Source organism: Cryptotermes secundus, unplaced genomic scaffold (genome assembly GCF_002891405.2).
Source record: "Cryptotermes secundus unplaced genomic scaffold, Csec_1.0 scaffold483, whole genome shotgun sequence".
NCBI lineage: Eukaryota > Metazoa > Arthropoda > Insecta > Blattodea > Kalotermitidae > Cryptotermes > Cryptotermes secundus.
Window position 1 is genome coordinate 2,864 of NW_019744115.1, and position 16,098 is coordinate 18,961.

The 16,098-nt window shown below is 38.0% G+C and overlaps 1 protein-coding gene across 3 annotated transcripts; it reads right to left on the reverse strand.

Moving 5' to 3' along the window:
• Positions 1 to 597: 597 nt before the first annotated feature.
• Positions 598 to 15,537, reverse strand: LOC111874486. Of its 3 annotated transcripts, none has more exons than XM_023870028.2 (6): positions 13,836 to 15,537; positions 10,676 to 11,349; positions 8,201 to 8,421; positions 4,964 to 5,118; positions 2,083 to 2,163; positions 598 to 1,040 (listed from the first exon to the last, which is right to left on the reverse strand). In XM_023870028.2, the coding sequence occupies exons 1-6, from the start codon at positions 15,024 to 15,026 to the stop codon at positions 876 to 878; spliced, it is 2,487 nt and encodes an 828-aa protein (XP_023725796.1). In that variant the 5' UTR covers positions 15,027 to 15,537; the 3' UTR covers positions 598 to 875. The 3 variants fall into 3 exon arrangements, 2 of the variants coding, with proteins under 2 accessions (XP_023725796.1, XP_023725797.1); XM_023870029.2 differs by having other exon boundaries at positions 948 to 1,614; XR_002844569.2 differs by lacking the exon at positions 598 to 1,040 and having other exon boundaries at positions 4,964 to 5,036.
• Between the last annotated feature and the right edge of the window lie 561 nt (positions 15,538 to 16,098).

The following is a 16,098-nucleotide window of genomic DNA, read 5'->3' on the forward strand; positions in this document are numbered from 1 at the left end:
GGCAGAAACATTTCTTTCATCTTCAAATATGAAACTTATAACTTTCGCCCATAATGATGGCTTATTGCTTGATCTGCAGTTGGGCAGATTTTTTCCAGTGAAATGTCCAGCAGCGTTCGTTATGTATACAATTTTTGTGTGATCATCATGAACCCGTTGCTTGTAAATTATACTGTCTTCCACATCAAAATTATCAGCATGAAATAATTGAACAAGAGTTCACAGCTGACTCTGTCCTGTGCAGTTTGAACATCTATGGAGCATACCAGATTTTCACTGATATATGATGAATAAACTATTAAACACTGAATATGAACAAAATCCATCCAAAAGTTCAGGCACAGCAGGGCACACATGCATATTTTGACTGACAGCATTCCAAAATCACGTTTCTATATTTCTGGATGCTAAAATGTGCATATCCATCAAAATCTCAAGATCAGTTCTTTCCATGATCACAATATTTTGCCATACTAATGTACAAGAATTTGTTTTAATGCTAGTGGGGTAGGACTAAGTCCCTTGCACTGCGGCCACAGGCCTATTGTACCAGTCCCAGATGATAGGTGTGGGTGATTGTGGAGCAATTGGTGGAATGAAGATTGGCAGGGGAACCAAAGTACTCAGAGAAAACCTGCCCCAGTGCCACTTTGTCCACCACAAATCCCAATGCACAAGAAAGCAGAACTGGAATGTGCTTCTTTCTTGTGTTCATTTAAATTTACATAACTTCATAAATCTGACAATGACAAGAAATACTATATGCAAGAAAATGAGCTATACTCATCAAGAAATGCAAATGATGTTGGTCACTGTACATTATTACAAGAGCAGTTACTGCTCACATTAATTACCAAAATACTTTGAATAACATTCTATTCCACATTAGCTGTCTGTTCAATGGCAGAAAGGAACAGCGATGTACTGCCCCCGGACGAGTTTTCGGCCAGTTTTGACAATAGGGATGCAATCACTTGACTGGTCACACTTGCAGTCTCATCTTCCCTAACGTCAGATTTCTGAATGGCACCAGCACTGGGCTGCATGAAAACATATTCCTGATTATAACAGTATAAATTAAATTATGCAGATTAAGTGAGCAAAATGTGAAATCTCCATCCTTATATAGGACTCATCAACTTCTTATTAATACAGAGTGAGCAAAAATGATCTTTATAATTTCAGAAATTTATATTTAAGAAATCAGGCAAGATACAGGATCTGAATATTCAAACATTAAACTTCAACTATCGAAGTTTATTTTGCCACCCAGAGATGTTCAGTATGTGCACTACTGGTAATTCTATACACATCAAGCTGATATTCCAGTTCAGTCCATACATTCTGCTGCAAAGGGAACTTTCCTTTACACAAACAACCTGTCTCACAGACCCGTTTGTGAAAAAGCATAAATGGAAATCTCAGAAGGCGGATTCTCTTCAAGTTCTGACAGGTAACTGCACTCAATTCATGCACCTGGTTTTATTAAACCAAAGGACACATCACTTTTTGCAGAGGTGTCACCATTTTCTAGACTGCAGTGCACATGGTGGCAAATCATTGCAACTCCATATGCAAGCTTCCATTCAAAACTCTTGAGTCATAACTGAATGTCTGAAAGTTGAAATGTATTATCTCGCTTGATCGTTTCACAATAAAGTTCCAAAACTGTAAAGATAAATTGTCCTAATCCTGCATGTGGCACATAGAAATAAAATCCAAGTTATGTCTCAACTTTAACCTTGCTATCCTGTTAAAATCACAAGTTATAATGAAATAATGCCATCATACTTGTATTATGTAAGTACAGGGAGATTATCTGACAGCCTGCCACAGATCATTCTACCACTAGGGCAAAGAGCTAGGATCATGACTAATGGTGGGCTTTGTATTTGCGATACTGAACCTTCCGGTTCTATTGCTAGTGCTTCATATCCATTCTTCTTATTAGTGGGCATGTTTAACAGTAACTGTTACTGCACCTTGTCATGTCTTGCTTGTCTGTCCCAAGTAAAACAAAGCTTTCCTATATCTACAAATAGCAACAGTTGTCCAACTGTACAATAGAAGCACTGTTCTTACCACAGTTATTGTCTGCTGAGTTATTTGCTGATAGTGTGTCCGTGCTCCTGCCAGACTCTCCACCACATTCTTGAAGTTGTTCTGCAATAAGGCATGCCATTCAGATTTCATGCAACACAAGTACAAGTCTACATCAGCAGCAATATTTCAACATTACTTTCAAGTTTGGTTCATGTATTTGTTTTCACAAAGTAAATACAGTTATGTTGGCAGTGACCACATCAGGACACGGACAAGGAAGAAAACAGTCATAGTGAGGCAGCAATTTCCTTTTCTTCAAATTTTGCAGAAACTATTTCTGACCATTCACTATTCTAAGAGTAAAACCATGTGAAGATCAAAGTTAAGAGATCTGTTGTGAAATTGGCTTTCATGAAAACTCCTGAAAGCATTTGGTAAAAAGGTAAAGGTAACGCTATCCCTGTAACAGGTCGTGCAGGCCCATAGGGTTCTGAGACATCGAGGCTCCCATATTTTCTTTAGACAACTGCCTAACAGATGGCGGTAAGGTTGTCAACCTTATGCGCTGACCGTCTTTTATCCCCCATGAAGATTCCTGGTACTCATTTCTGTTAGAGGATGATTCAACCCCATGGCCATAATGTGGTTGGTAGGATTAGGTTCAATGAAACTGATCCACCTCATCGAGAGTCGAACCTGAAACCTTCTGGCTTGTACCACAGTGCCTCGACCAACTATGCTACTGTGTGCCCCCAAAAGCATTGGGGCTTAAACCAATAAAGCTGGTATTACTAAGGGGTCTAGAACTAAGAGACTATAATAATACAAAAATCATAAGTAACTACAACCTCCAGGGAATCTAGTCACTTCACTACAAGACAACAGTCTCCTATTAGCAATAAGTGCACACACCTAAAAAGCTGCATTCAAAACAAAGACCCTCAATAACATGAAGCTGTCTGGAGACAGACTAACAATGCTACTACATTATCTGTTGCAGTATGCATGGAAGCAGATCTCCATCCAGATGTTGTAGCCGTTCATTATAATGAATGTTGATTAATACTATTAAATTGTAAGCTATATGTCATAAGTTCGGATCAAGAAGATCATCATGTTCTTAGATTCATATAGTCACATTCTTACATTTAGAATGCGACATATGCACGTTCTTGCTATGCAAACAGGATGTAACTACCTGCAACTTTTCCTAGAATTTAGATATTTGACAGCTAAGGCAAGCAGTAAAACAAAAATAGGTTGGCCCGATACCCACCCACACTAAGTTTATTAGCATCAAGGAACTGTCAAAAATGCTGTTTGCGTTTTAAAGGCTAAAATTACTTAGTAAATTCATCTGATTCAGAAAGCAAAAATTCTGAGACGTCCTAGTTTTTGAACTGGGCCAATAAAGCATGTTTCAATGAGGCAACTTTTGTTGGAAGCTGAGGCTCTGAGAAGCTCATAGATCAATTCCAAGAGGACTCCAGTTTTAACTTTGGACTTGTATGGACGCAAACCTGCATCACTTTGGCTTAAGTATAATTATACAAACTTAAACATTTTTTGCATCATTCTGAGTTACTTAACAAAGTGTAGTGCAAATGACAAATAATTACAGAGTAACTACAATATTAAAACAGATTTAATCAGTGTACCTGCCATTTCAATGTCTAATAACTAATAATTTTTAAGTGCAAACTGCTGTCTTGTGTTTAAGTGCATATGCTTGTGTTCCTCCTGCCCTGATACAGCAAGGCCTATTAAGACCCGGGGATTGGTCTCGTGTTCTACCTGACCCAAGTCTGAGTTCGCCATCCCACTACATATCTTTAACCTACAAATTAGTAGCCACCACCACCTGGTGACTATTGGCACCCAAACAAGCCCTTCAGCCTGCGCACAACCCCTGCAAGGGAAGGAGGTGAGGATAAACCTAGTGCAGGTGATTTCTACAACTACAGGTGTAATGGCATACTAAGTTGCTACAAGGGTTTGCTTCCAACTTCGTGCCTTTATGCTCCAGAACTCAACTGTTCAAGGTAAATTTCAGCTATATAAGAGGTGTCACTAACATAGTGGGGCCTGAACAGCTATAAAAGACCCTCAATAACAGGCAGTTCTGTCTGAACAGAGACTAACAATGCTATTAAATTATTTGTTGCTGTAGGCATGAAGGCATATATTGATCATGGAAGGAAATTTCCATCCAGATTTTGACACTGGACAGAGATGAATGGGTAGCTTTCCACATTATGTCTGGAGAAAAAGTCAAAGATGCCCAGTGGATAGGAGACAGGGTGGAAACCAAATATAACGGTAAAAATAAAATCTGTGCACCTCCCAGGGACTGTACCTTAGTTTTGCAGCACACAGTCACTCACTTTACTGAGGTATCATGGCTCATGGTAACTACAAGTTTCTCTATTTGTCTTTCTTTTTTTTAGGGGAGGAGGCACATGAAACTACTATTAAGAAATACTATTACACGCTCTATGTATTCTACCACAGAGAACAAATCTTCACTGTTGTTTGCACATGGATAACAGAAGCATTCAAGAAAATATTCTTTAGAAACATAATCACAATTATGATGTTTGAGCCGTCTTGTGAACCATTTCCTGTACCAAGAACATTCCTGGATTAAAAAACAAAGTTAGCATTAATGAAATGTACAAATAAGTGAAGTGATATAGTATGAAAAATAATGACCATGTGGTACCAAGGAAAATCACTTTAACATGGGATATACAAACACAAATTTGAGACTTGAGGTTCTCACCTAGTACATATTAAGATTATCTTGTGCCCTGAAGATGGAGGAAGTAAGTTCCTCCAAATGCTGGCACCTATCTACCAGACTACACAGTCTTTAGATAAATACGCTGCTCTGGTATCTTGCTCAGTTTCAAATACGTACCTCTGAGCCTTCGTATCTAAAGATACCCATAATGCTGATGCCAACGTTCTTGAAAGTCAAGATGCCCAGTTCCCTGCGAGACAAGGCAAACAGATATGTCACTCCTTGGGCAGTGCACTGTTCTTTCAGCTGAGCTACTCTGTCATAAATTCCTCCTAAAATGGAAAATACTGTGCTTTTAGTGTGAAAATGTATAAAAAACACATATGTATAAAAAATGTATACATAATAATGTAAATAATGTATACAAAATGTAAAAAAAGAAAAACTTGATTCTTAGCAGGACCTGGCAGTCAGTCATTCTGGCTCAAGTTCTTTGTAGTTGTTATCAGTCTTTGCAGGAAAAAAGTTGAGGCACTGCACTAAAAAAGGATCTTTGTCGTTTCCTAGCCTTTCCAAGTCACAGCTCATCCTGCCAATTGACATAACATAACCTATGCAGGTTAGATTAAAAAGAAAAAAAGAGGTAAAACTATCCCTGTAACAGGTTGTGGAAGAGCAGAGGGTTGTCAGATGTTGAGGCCCGCAAATTTTCTAGACAATTGGCTCACAGATGGAAGTAAGGTTAAGCAGATTAGAACATATTTTTAAGTAAATCATAAAACGGTCAACTGTTAGATAAAATTAATATCTTGACTATTACAATGTGTTTTTACATAAATTCGGGTGGTCCATACTTCTGAATTTTCAGACAACTTTTCCCACATTATCTAGACAATCGGCTCAAAGATTGCGGTAAGGGTGTCAGCCTTACGTGCCGGACGCACTTTACTCCCCAGGAAAATTATTTAATTAATTCCTGGTACTCATTTCTGTTAGAGGCTGAGTCGACCTCAGGGCCATATTGCAGCCGGAAGGATTAGGTCAATTGAAAAAAATCCAATGACCTGGACCTGAACCCGTGACCTTCTGGCTTGTAGCATAGCAACTCAACCAACTATGCTACTGCATGCCCCTTATATTGGAGCATATCAATAACAAACTCTACTCTTATTTGCTGACCTGCTTTTCTTATGCACAAAACAGACCTCTTCCATAAAACAATGTAGAGTCATCTGATTGTTCAGTGTCATCCTTATTTCATCTGATCTACAATACACCTTGAGAAGTAATAATTCTTAATGTCCTTGCTATGGATATCAATGAATTTGTCCTAAGATACTCATAACATAGTGAGTTCTAATCAAGGCTTGAGAATACATAGGGACCTACACATATACAAGAGGATAATATTATAAAGGATTTTTAAGAAATAGTGCAAATGCATGGAGAGGATTCAACTGATTCAGAATAGGGTCCAATGTTGGCCTTTTGTGAACATGGTAATGAATGTCCCAGGTTCCACAAAAGCAGCAAAGTAGCTACCTTTTTTTTAGTTAGGTCCTGATCATGGAGCTACTTTGGTAATAAAACACATGTTAATTTAATACAGCAAATCTGTATAACCAATCTTTTCCTCCCTGCTAAAACAGAAGTGCTCCATCGACAGGCAAGCAGGCCACTCTGAGGGCCAGAGCAATAGCATATCTCTACTGCAACCAATACAAAACTGAACATTATCTTATCTTATTAATGTGAAACTTTAGCTTCCATTTGATCCTCAAGAAAATTTACATTTGATTACAATTAAAAAAAAAGCCTGCATCATGTTATGTAAGTGTCCATCAATGTCTCCTCCCATTGCTGTGCCACAAAAACTTTTATGACTAGCCAGTTCAACTACCTCAGAAGCTCTGTGATGCCTTAAATGATGAATAATAACCGAGAATTATCGCTGCATCATTATTCTCATCAAAGGCTTCAAATTCTTTTGTGTTCTTTTTCTGAATTACTTAGGTCTTCTCTAATATTTCCAACTTGTTGCCTGCGACAAACTAACAGCATTAAAAAACAGTTTCTTCTTTGTGACAAATCTCTTGGACTGTTTTTTGCTAATATTTCCTTATGAATTCCCCATTGAAGAGTGGTTTTCTTTTTTTAGCCAACAATGCAGAGGAACTATCACTGGATTGGTTTCTGAAGACATTCTGTTCTTATATAAGCTCTCTTTTTAAATCTATTTTTCACTTCTGAGAACAGTAGCACAGTTTTGTGCTCTTTGTTTTTCAAATGGTAATACTTACCAATAATCTACTTCTACAAAATTGCAGTACTTTCACTACAAAATAAACATAAAACTTTCTCATTCATATGAATAAAATATTTGCCTGTTCACTTCTCTTGAAAAAGTATACATTCAGAATCCACTTTATGCTTTTTTTTTGATAAAGACATTACATAAGGCACTTTTGCTTAATTTAGGCCTCTTTTAATTAGCTACAGACAACCTAACACAACTTATAATGGGGAAACATACATCCTACTTACAATTACAATATTTGATGGCAACAAATAGAACTTCTACAGGTAAACTTTACAAAGGATGACATTTCTGCCTGACAAGGTAGTTTCCTCAATTTTCTCTGAAAGCAAACTAACTTTAGTCACGTCAATGATGGACATTAGAAAAACTGTGATGTCTACTACAGTCAGCATGAAACTTTACATGAGACATACACCCAGTTCTGTAATAAACATGACATAGAAATCTTGTAGATATGGAATGACAAATGGTTGAAAAATACATTACAACTCAAATTTTGAAATGTTGAGCTCATACGTTGTGGCAGAAGCTCTGTAGAGTTACGTCAACCCTAAGCACAGAAATTCTGTTGCAGAACTGATAAGTAAATTACTGCTCCCCAAACTCGGTGGCACATGTAGAATAATTAATACTATTTGCCGATTGTTACATGCACTGATATGCTCCTTTGGTGTACCCAACTGTTATCTTACTAAAACACCGAAGGGTCTTAGACACTTGTTTTTAGTGACTACAGACACCAGTACTACTAAATTATAAACTTACTGCTCAACAAAATTAAAATGCTTCAAACCACAAAATTAAACAAATTTTGGGGCCTATAGTTTGCTTGCGGACTAAAGACATGGAGTTTGTTTTTTGTTTTGGATGTTCACCCTGATTTCCTGTACCCCCCAAATGGCCCTAGTTGCATGTTACTGATATGTTAAAGGACCTACATGAAGAGGTATTGTGGTCTGCATCCAGCCCACAGGCCATAGGTTTGGAACTCCAGTGTGGCCTAAAAACTCTTGAAAGTCAACTTGAGCCACTTTAACAAGGCTGTAATGCATTCTTTAATCTCCCTTGAGAGGGAAAACAAAATTTAATCACACCTTTGAGTTTAGAAACTTCAAGATCAGGTGCTATTATGATGAGTTTCAGTTTCTTAAGTTGAAGGTACTTCATGACCTCACGAAATCCCAGTACATATCTGCGTCTGGCGAATGCTTTTACAGGATCACGATGGTACTGGCGATCTTGAAACTTAACTATATCCTTAATCAGCAATTTAACGGAACTGGTAAGTGGAACAGTTAAAGAATTGTCACAGTACCTGCACAAACAAACAAACAAACAAATCTGCATTATTTTCGGTTCAACATTCTCTCAATGCGATTACGAAGAACAATACTTTCTGGAGGTGTGACACCATGAAGTCTGATAGAAATTTACCAGTGTTTCAGAGGAATGTGCTGCCTCCATCTTCAGAGTAGAGGAAGAAAATCAAACAAAAGGCAGAGGGCAATCTCTACCAAACTACACAGTGTCATGTCCCAGAAGACAGTGCACTTCACTTCTGCACTACTTCACTAATTATGAGGATATGAGAAAGAGCTACACTAATTGGAAGGGCTTTCAAACTAATGAATAAGCATGTAAAACTTTTCATATCAAACTCAGTTCAGAATACTTACATTTTATTTTTTTTATTGCTAGTGGGGTGGGACTAAGTCCCTTGTACTGCGGCCACTTCTGGCCTATTGTACCAGCCCCAGATGATAGGTGAGGGTGATTGTGGAGCAATTTGTGGAATGAAGATTGGCGAGGGAAACTGAAGTACTCGGAGAAAACTTGCCACAGTGCCACTTTGTCCACCACAAATCCCACTTGACCAGACCCGGGATCGAACCCAGGCCGCTGCAGTGGGAAGCCAGCAACTAACCGCTTGAGCTATGGCGCGGCCAATACTTACCTTTACATCAAGATGCAGCTTGATATCTATGTGACATATATTTTTGTTGATAAAACTTGATAGAAAGCACTGCCTGCCTAAAGTAATGTTCACACTGCTACAGCTATAACAAGTCATAACTGCCCTAATATCCTAAGAACTGTACATCTGTAACACACACGTGACTTAAGTGAGTATTGCAGAATACTCAACCTGAATATGATGCTATGTCAGCAAAACATGCTGTGGACAATTAAAGTTAAAGTAGTGTTGACAGAAGGATAATGTTTACAAAATTACATATGAAATCTATGTAAATATTTTGACATGTCACTAAGGAACTGCATGATCTGACCCAGACTAAATTAAGAAAATGAATTCAAAATGAGAGTAAACTTCATTTGAAGACAAAGCAAGTTCTGAAGAGAACTTACACTGCCTATTTATCTTCAAATTATTTAGTCTATACAGTGTGGCTAATAAGAACTACAAACTTACAATTAAAAAAAAAAGCAGTGATCCATTTCTAGTGAGGCTAAGGCTAAACTACAAGAGCTGTGAAGCCGGAGGAGGTGGGGAAGGAGGAGGATAAAAAGCGATCCATTTCAGTGCACAACTTCCACTAGTACAAATTCAGAGCATATCCAATTTTTCAGATAATTATAAGCTTAAAGGCTTGTATTATTATTACTATGTTCATAATTTTTATACCTACATGAAAACTGTTTCGCACAGAATTTATCAGATTAATGATCCACTGCCATACAGTTCACATGCACAGCCAAAATGGTTTATCTGTTATTGCTACAAGATGGAATGTTAACATAAAATCTGAGTCACTGTCATGCTGTTTTACAATCTACAAAATAAGTGCATTAACAGAAGTTTACACTTTCTAAAGCTCTAGTACCACACCAAATTTCAGAACTTTTTATTAAATGGTACTCTCAAGTTATGTGATATTACTGATAGTATGAAATTAATTGATAAAAGGTAAAGTAACCTCAGTGAAGTGATCATCATACCTAGTGTCATGAAAACCACTAAATTACTTCAAAAGTTACTTGAACTGAGGAAGGGGAAGGCAGACAACAGCCATAATGAGCCCCATCCCTTATAAAATATGGGTTGCAGGCTAACAACTGCTAGTATAGAGAGCTGGATATCTGTGCAGTACAAGATTCATGTGACCCTGTTATTGTACAATGATACATAAATAACGTACATATTTTATTTTCTCCTCTACTGTCCTCTATCTGGACCAGGATAGCATAGTCGGTATAGTTACTGGCTACGGGCTAGATGACCGAGGGGTTGGAGTTCAAGTTCTGGTTGGGTCAAGAATTTTCTCTTCTGCAGATCATCCAGACTGGCTCTGGGGGCCACCCAGCCTCCTATCCGATGGAAACCAGGGGTTCTTTCCCTGGGGATAGAGTGGCAGGGGCTTGGAGCTGACCACTCATCTCTAAATAGTGCTGAGGTTAAGAAAATGTGGATCTATACATCCACCCCCATACCTCTTCATGGTGTAGTGCTTAATTAGTTAAGCACAGGGACAATTTTACCTTTTTTACCTTTACTGTCCTCTATATTCTTGGGCACTGTCACAAAAATTAAACATAAAAATGTTACTTACTCTCTAAACCTGCGGCTATGGATTGAAAATCTCTGAAGCACATCTGTGCAGCTATGTGATGGTGATCCAGAAAGAGCCAAAGTACAGTTACCTTCTCCGACTTCAGTCTTCTGTATCATGTCTTGAGCAGTTTCAGGTCCAGCTGACACATTTTGTTCAAGTGTTTCAACCTGAACATTTGTCATCAAACTCAGGTTCTCTCTTAAATATTGTGTTAAATCTAAGATTTCTGTACTATTTGGACTTTCAGCCTTCTTAACATTACAACTTGTCACTTCTCCAAATGGCACAGTTTCAGCAACACATAAAAAGTTCTTATTCCCTACAGCCTGTTTCACACTGGAATCATTTGTGACTGCATGTGCGTTGCTGTGGACAGTAACATCACCCTGTTCCTGTGAAGATACAGACTGTATGTCCACACTCTGTCCCTGCTTTCGTAACACCTGAAGCTGTTGTCTTACCGCCCTTTCCTCAAGTATTACACTTTTCAGAACACTGTTCTTTTTTTTCTTAGGCACTTCTTTCTTCTTGCCTCGCTTCCTTTCAGGATTTGAAGCATCAAGCTGGTTTCCACAGTACTGATTTGGACTCTCCTTCTTTTGCACCCATCTGTTCACCTTCAACACACCTCCATTCTCCCCTTGACTCTTATTACATTTTGCTGGTTGAGTCTGCAAGAAAGAACCTGACTTTAGATTAAAGTCTTCAGGCTTTCACAGCAGTTGTAGCTCATCTTAGTTCCACTCTCGAGTATGGCACTATGCTGTGATGGGCTTGTCTGCCAATGTCTCGGAGAATTGATTGCTTCCATCTTCAGGGAAGAGTGAGTAAACAGCGGCTCAGTGCTAATATTTATAGCCACAAAGAAATGGGGTATCTGTATAATGATTGATAATAATACAAACAGGTCTTACTAGTGTCCTTCAGTAGAAAACTGACCCTAAAAAGGACCAAAAAACTGCTTTCCTATTGGTTGCACATTCCTTAACCAGAAAGCAGATTTTCCCCATTGCCTTGTGGCCCAGAACTATACACACTGGTATTAGTTCACTATTTAGTTACTTCACCTCGAAGATGAAAACAGCTACGTTTTCTGAAACATCAGCAAAACAAGTCCACCACAGAAAAGTATCTTCTTCACTCTAAGCACTGAAAGAAATTTAATCACAGCTTCATTTAAGATGTCTCTAAGTTTAATGGATGATTAATTCCCTCTATAACAATGCATGCATTTTATACAGCAACTCTGCTTACATAACTGTGATAAAAAGTCTGAAACAAATACAGTAGGCTCTTTATCTTTGTGGGGACTAACCATGAGACTTTATAACCTCTTAGTTATTATGGGTATGGTCTTCTGGGTGTATAAAATGATAATGACATAAAATGATTCATGGTAACAGCGTTGGTCAACAGACCATGCTTCAGTACATAACGCGCGCAGTCACAGCAGCAAGACACAACACAGAGTACAATACACACATGAATGTAGGAAGAGTGCTCCCACAGAGGAGAATTGGCGTGATTCGCGTATTGGGATACGACGTAAGGATGACGAATCCTGAAAAGTTTTAATATTTAAAATTTATTATTATACATGACGAATATATATTTTAGTCATTTTATTATGAAGACATTAGGGCATGCAATGCAGTAGTTAGACGTGCATAGAGATGCACCTGAAGATGGCACATTAGTGCTGAAACATGTAGTGTAAAAGAGAAGAGTAAGGTGAAAAAGTGTGTGCACTGTAAGACGGTTAGCATAAATCATGGACATGAATCTGTGCAACAGGACGCTAAAATATAACCTCTGGATTAAAATGTTACATCATTATCATGATATGTTTGATTAACTTGTTTCATACATATTTATCAGGCCTGTCTCTTAGAATACAGGCATCAATGCCATTCTCTCCCAAATGTTTTGATAGACTGGTACTATTTGGTGTGTGAGTGCTGGCAATACCATTGCTTTCCATTGGCTCTCACCAAATGTCATATTTGAATCCTGGTATAGACTTACAGACACAATAATGGAAATGATGAATAAGAAATTATGAAAAACAAAAAGTTGATTTCAAAATAAAGAAAGAGTGAAATTACAAAATAATGAACCCCATTCTTATTGTAACCTGACCGAACATCATGGTGCAGTGGTTTGAACTTCTTTATACCTGGGTCCCTGAATCAATTTTCAACCTACAGGCCTACTATTATGACTGAGGTGCACTGTGGTATTACCACTCTCTTCAGTAAAATACTGGTACAGTTACTCTAAAATAGACAATAATCACTTCCTTTAGCATCCTTCCCAGTCCGTCATTCTAACATTGGGTGTTGTGTAATTAATGGAGTTGAAAAAAAGCATCATTAAATAAACCACATATCTTATTGTAAACTTTGGAAATTCAAGAGGATCTGAATTATCTAAAAGCTTCATCTACTCTACTCTCCTCTCTAGTACTGCAGGTTCCCTGAACAGTTTCCTTGGTCACGTTCTGCAAGCCAGCATCCAGCATACTGTAGAATCAGTGAACTTCCCCATTTATGTGGATACAGTAACAGGTGAGCAGTGCTGAAAAGTGTGCTTCCTAGAAGTACAATCGAGACATGTGAACTGGAAGCACTGACAAATGCTCTTTTCATCCACTGCTTATCACACCATTTTTATAGCAAAAGAGGCTTTACTTTCAAAAGATTTCAGAATGCTATTCCGTGTTAAGTACTCTCCTAGAGTTGGTGCAACCCTAAAAGTTGCCCCTTGCCCCCTCAGTTCAAAGCAACTAAACTTCCTTGAAAATGCATGGAAATTAACAGAAAACATCCCAGACACTGTGACAGTTATACTTACATGGCTGCATAAAATGTTTAAGATTGTTTCCAGTTACTTGTCACATCAATAAATAGCAGCAAAATGAGTTTTCATTTAACAAAAGGAAGAGACAAAATTAAATAAATGTAAGATAGGTTGCTCCTAAAATCAAACTGCCATATGAGACTGCTGTTATGCCAGTCCTGATGGCATGCATCTCATATAGCTAATAACTAATTTAGTTCAAATGTGGAACAAGATCCATAACATACTCAAAAGAAGATCCAGCATATACTAATGTATGATAAACATAATAATAAAGCCATACTAAAAGGATGCCAACCTTAATCAAGTTCACAAGATCAATCTGGATCGGGTCTTTCCTCTTTTTGTTTCTTACAGACAGGCTGCTTGTTGGCACAGTGACTTGCCCTTCTGCACTTGAAGAATTAATACAGTCACTGTCATTTCCCATATTCTTTAGTTTCAATTGTACTTCACAACTTGGGCTTCTCCTTTGGGAATCATTACTTTGAACTCCACAGGAATGTTCATCTTTTAACTTAATTCTTTGCATCCTGGATTCTTCCATGGTAGGAAATTCCTTCTCATTCATAGCTGGTGCAGCTCTTTGATACGTAGAAAATGACATACTCTCAGCGTCACTATTCATCATTGCTTCCAACATCTTCTGACTCACCAATCTTACTCTCTGACCTTTTGGGGCAAGCATTCTTTTCCTAGCTTCCTCTTCTCGCACTTGTTTCTTCTCCTCTTTCAATGTTCTTTTTCTCTGATTGGATCTCAACTGATTTGAAGAAATCTTAATGTTTCCACTAATTATCTGCTCTTCTTTCAACTGTGGTTGTGGTAAATTTTCTCCCTTCTGCAGAAGTTTAAATGTTGAATCCAACCTGTTACCTGACACACCACAAAACGTCTTGCATGGTTCAGCAGTAGCCAAAAGATTACTGTGTACCTTCTCTTTCTTGCATGCAACCCCACAAACATTACCATAGCTAGTGTACCTCTCTGATTCAGTTGTGTGATTAAGACTACCAGCAGAAGCCAATGGCTTCCCTGAAGTGATATGAAACTGACATATGTTTTTGCTATAACTTTTCTCAAGTTCAACTGCAGAGGAAGAATTATTACACATCCTTTCCTCAGCAGAACTATATTCTTTGACTTTAGATGAATAACTTGTGGCCTGAAGTGGGGTAACTGACATATCACTTTGTTCAACAAATACACTACTGGCAATGTCTGATTTACTTGTCATGCTGCCTATGTCATCACTTTCTTTTACTTCACTTCCTGGTCTGATACCTTCTTTCAATACATGTTCCCTGCCGGCGAATATTTTTGCCAATTTCGATTTATTTCCTTGTTGCTCATATAAAACTGGTTTCCTTAATTCTGGCCAATATGTCTTTGAAACATCAATACTTTCTGGCAGGGCTGAAAAACTGGTTTGAATTTTAACCCTTTCCCCTGGGTCCTTGGGTCTCCGCTTCATTTGAAACTTGTCCATATAATTTAATGTTATGTGGGGAGGAATTTATATTTATCAGACGTTTGTCTACTGCTGCTTAACGTGCAACGGCTCTTCCTGTTGAGTGACCAAATTTACCTTTCGGGAAGACCCTGTCTTTCGTAGAGCCCGCATTGTTTTTTGAAACCTCCATGTTATTTCAACTTTCAGTACCATTATAATTTACAATTAATATTATTATCAGTGATGTTACTGTCAGAGTAACAATATCTTTAAACGTTCTCTATCATTAAGTCTTCTTCGCAATAGTAATAATGGCCCGATATTAACACATGATTTCCGTTAAGACTTCTAACCCTAAATACTTGCTTGGATCAAGAAGCACGTGAGACAATACCAAACACAACACTACAGAACTGGCAGAACTAGTATACCAACTGCTATTCTCTTTCCCTTAATCCATAATCGTCCACGTGATCCACATCATCCAAATTCCCTGACTTCCTTGATGTCAGCGAAGTCGGCGAACGTCAGAACGTCAGTGTCTGGCGTGACCGTTCCGTATTGAACGTAAAAAGTTGCGAGTTTATTTTAAACACTTCCGGTACCCTACCGCCGGTGGGACATTCAAATATATTAGGAAAATATTTCCCACACTATATAGCAATGCGCGTGAGCCTGATGTAAGTGAATTATGTACAGCATTATGAAATTGCACTAAAATATTGCAATATTTATATTGGGAAGAACCTTATTGTTATTTTGCCTAGATATATTAGCATTCATTTCAGGTCTTAAAAGTCGTTATTGTGTTATTTTATAGGTGACACATCTTGTATGTGTACTTAAGTAATGTCTCAATGGCACATCTATTACAGTATCAGCAAATTACCAGGAGAAATGCTGTTAATTTGGCATGGAAAAGAATGGAATATATTTGCAGGCAATGCAGACTTCATAGGTCTAAGACAAAGATGTAAAACAAATCATTGTACAAATATAAACGTATTGTGACGCGTTATCTTATGTCCATCACTGCAAAAACCACTACAATCGGAATGGACACTTCCACGACAACGAATACATGGAAATTACCCCGCCTCCACCCATA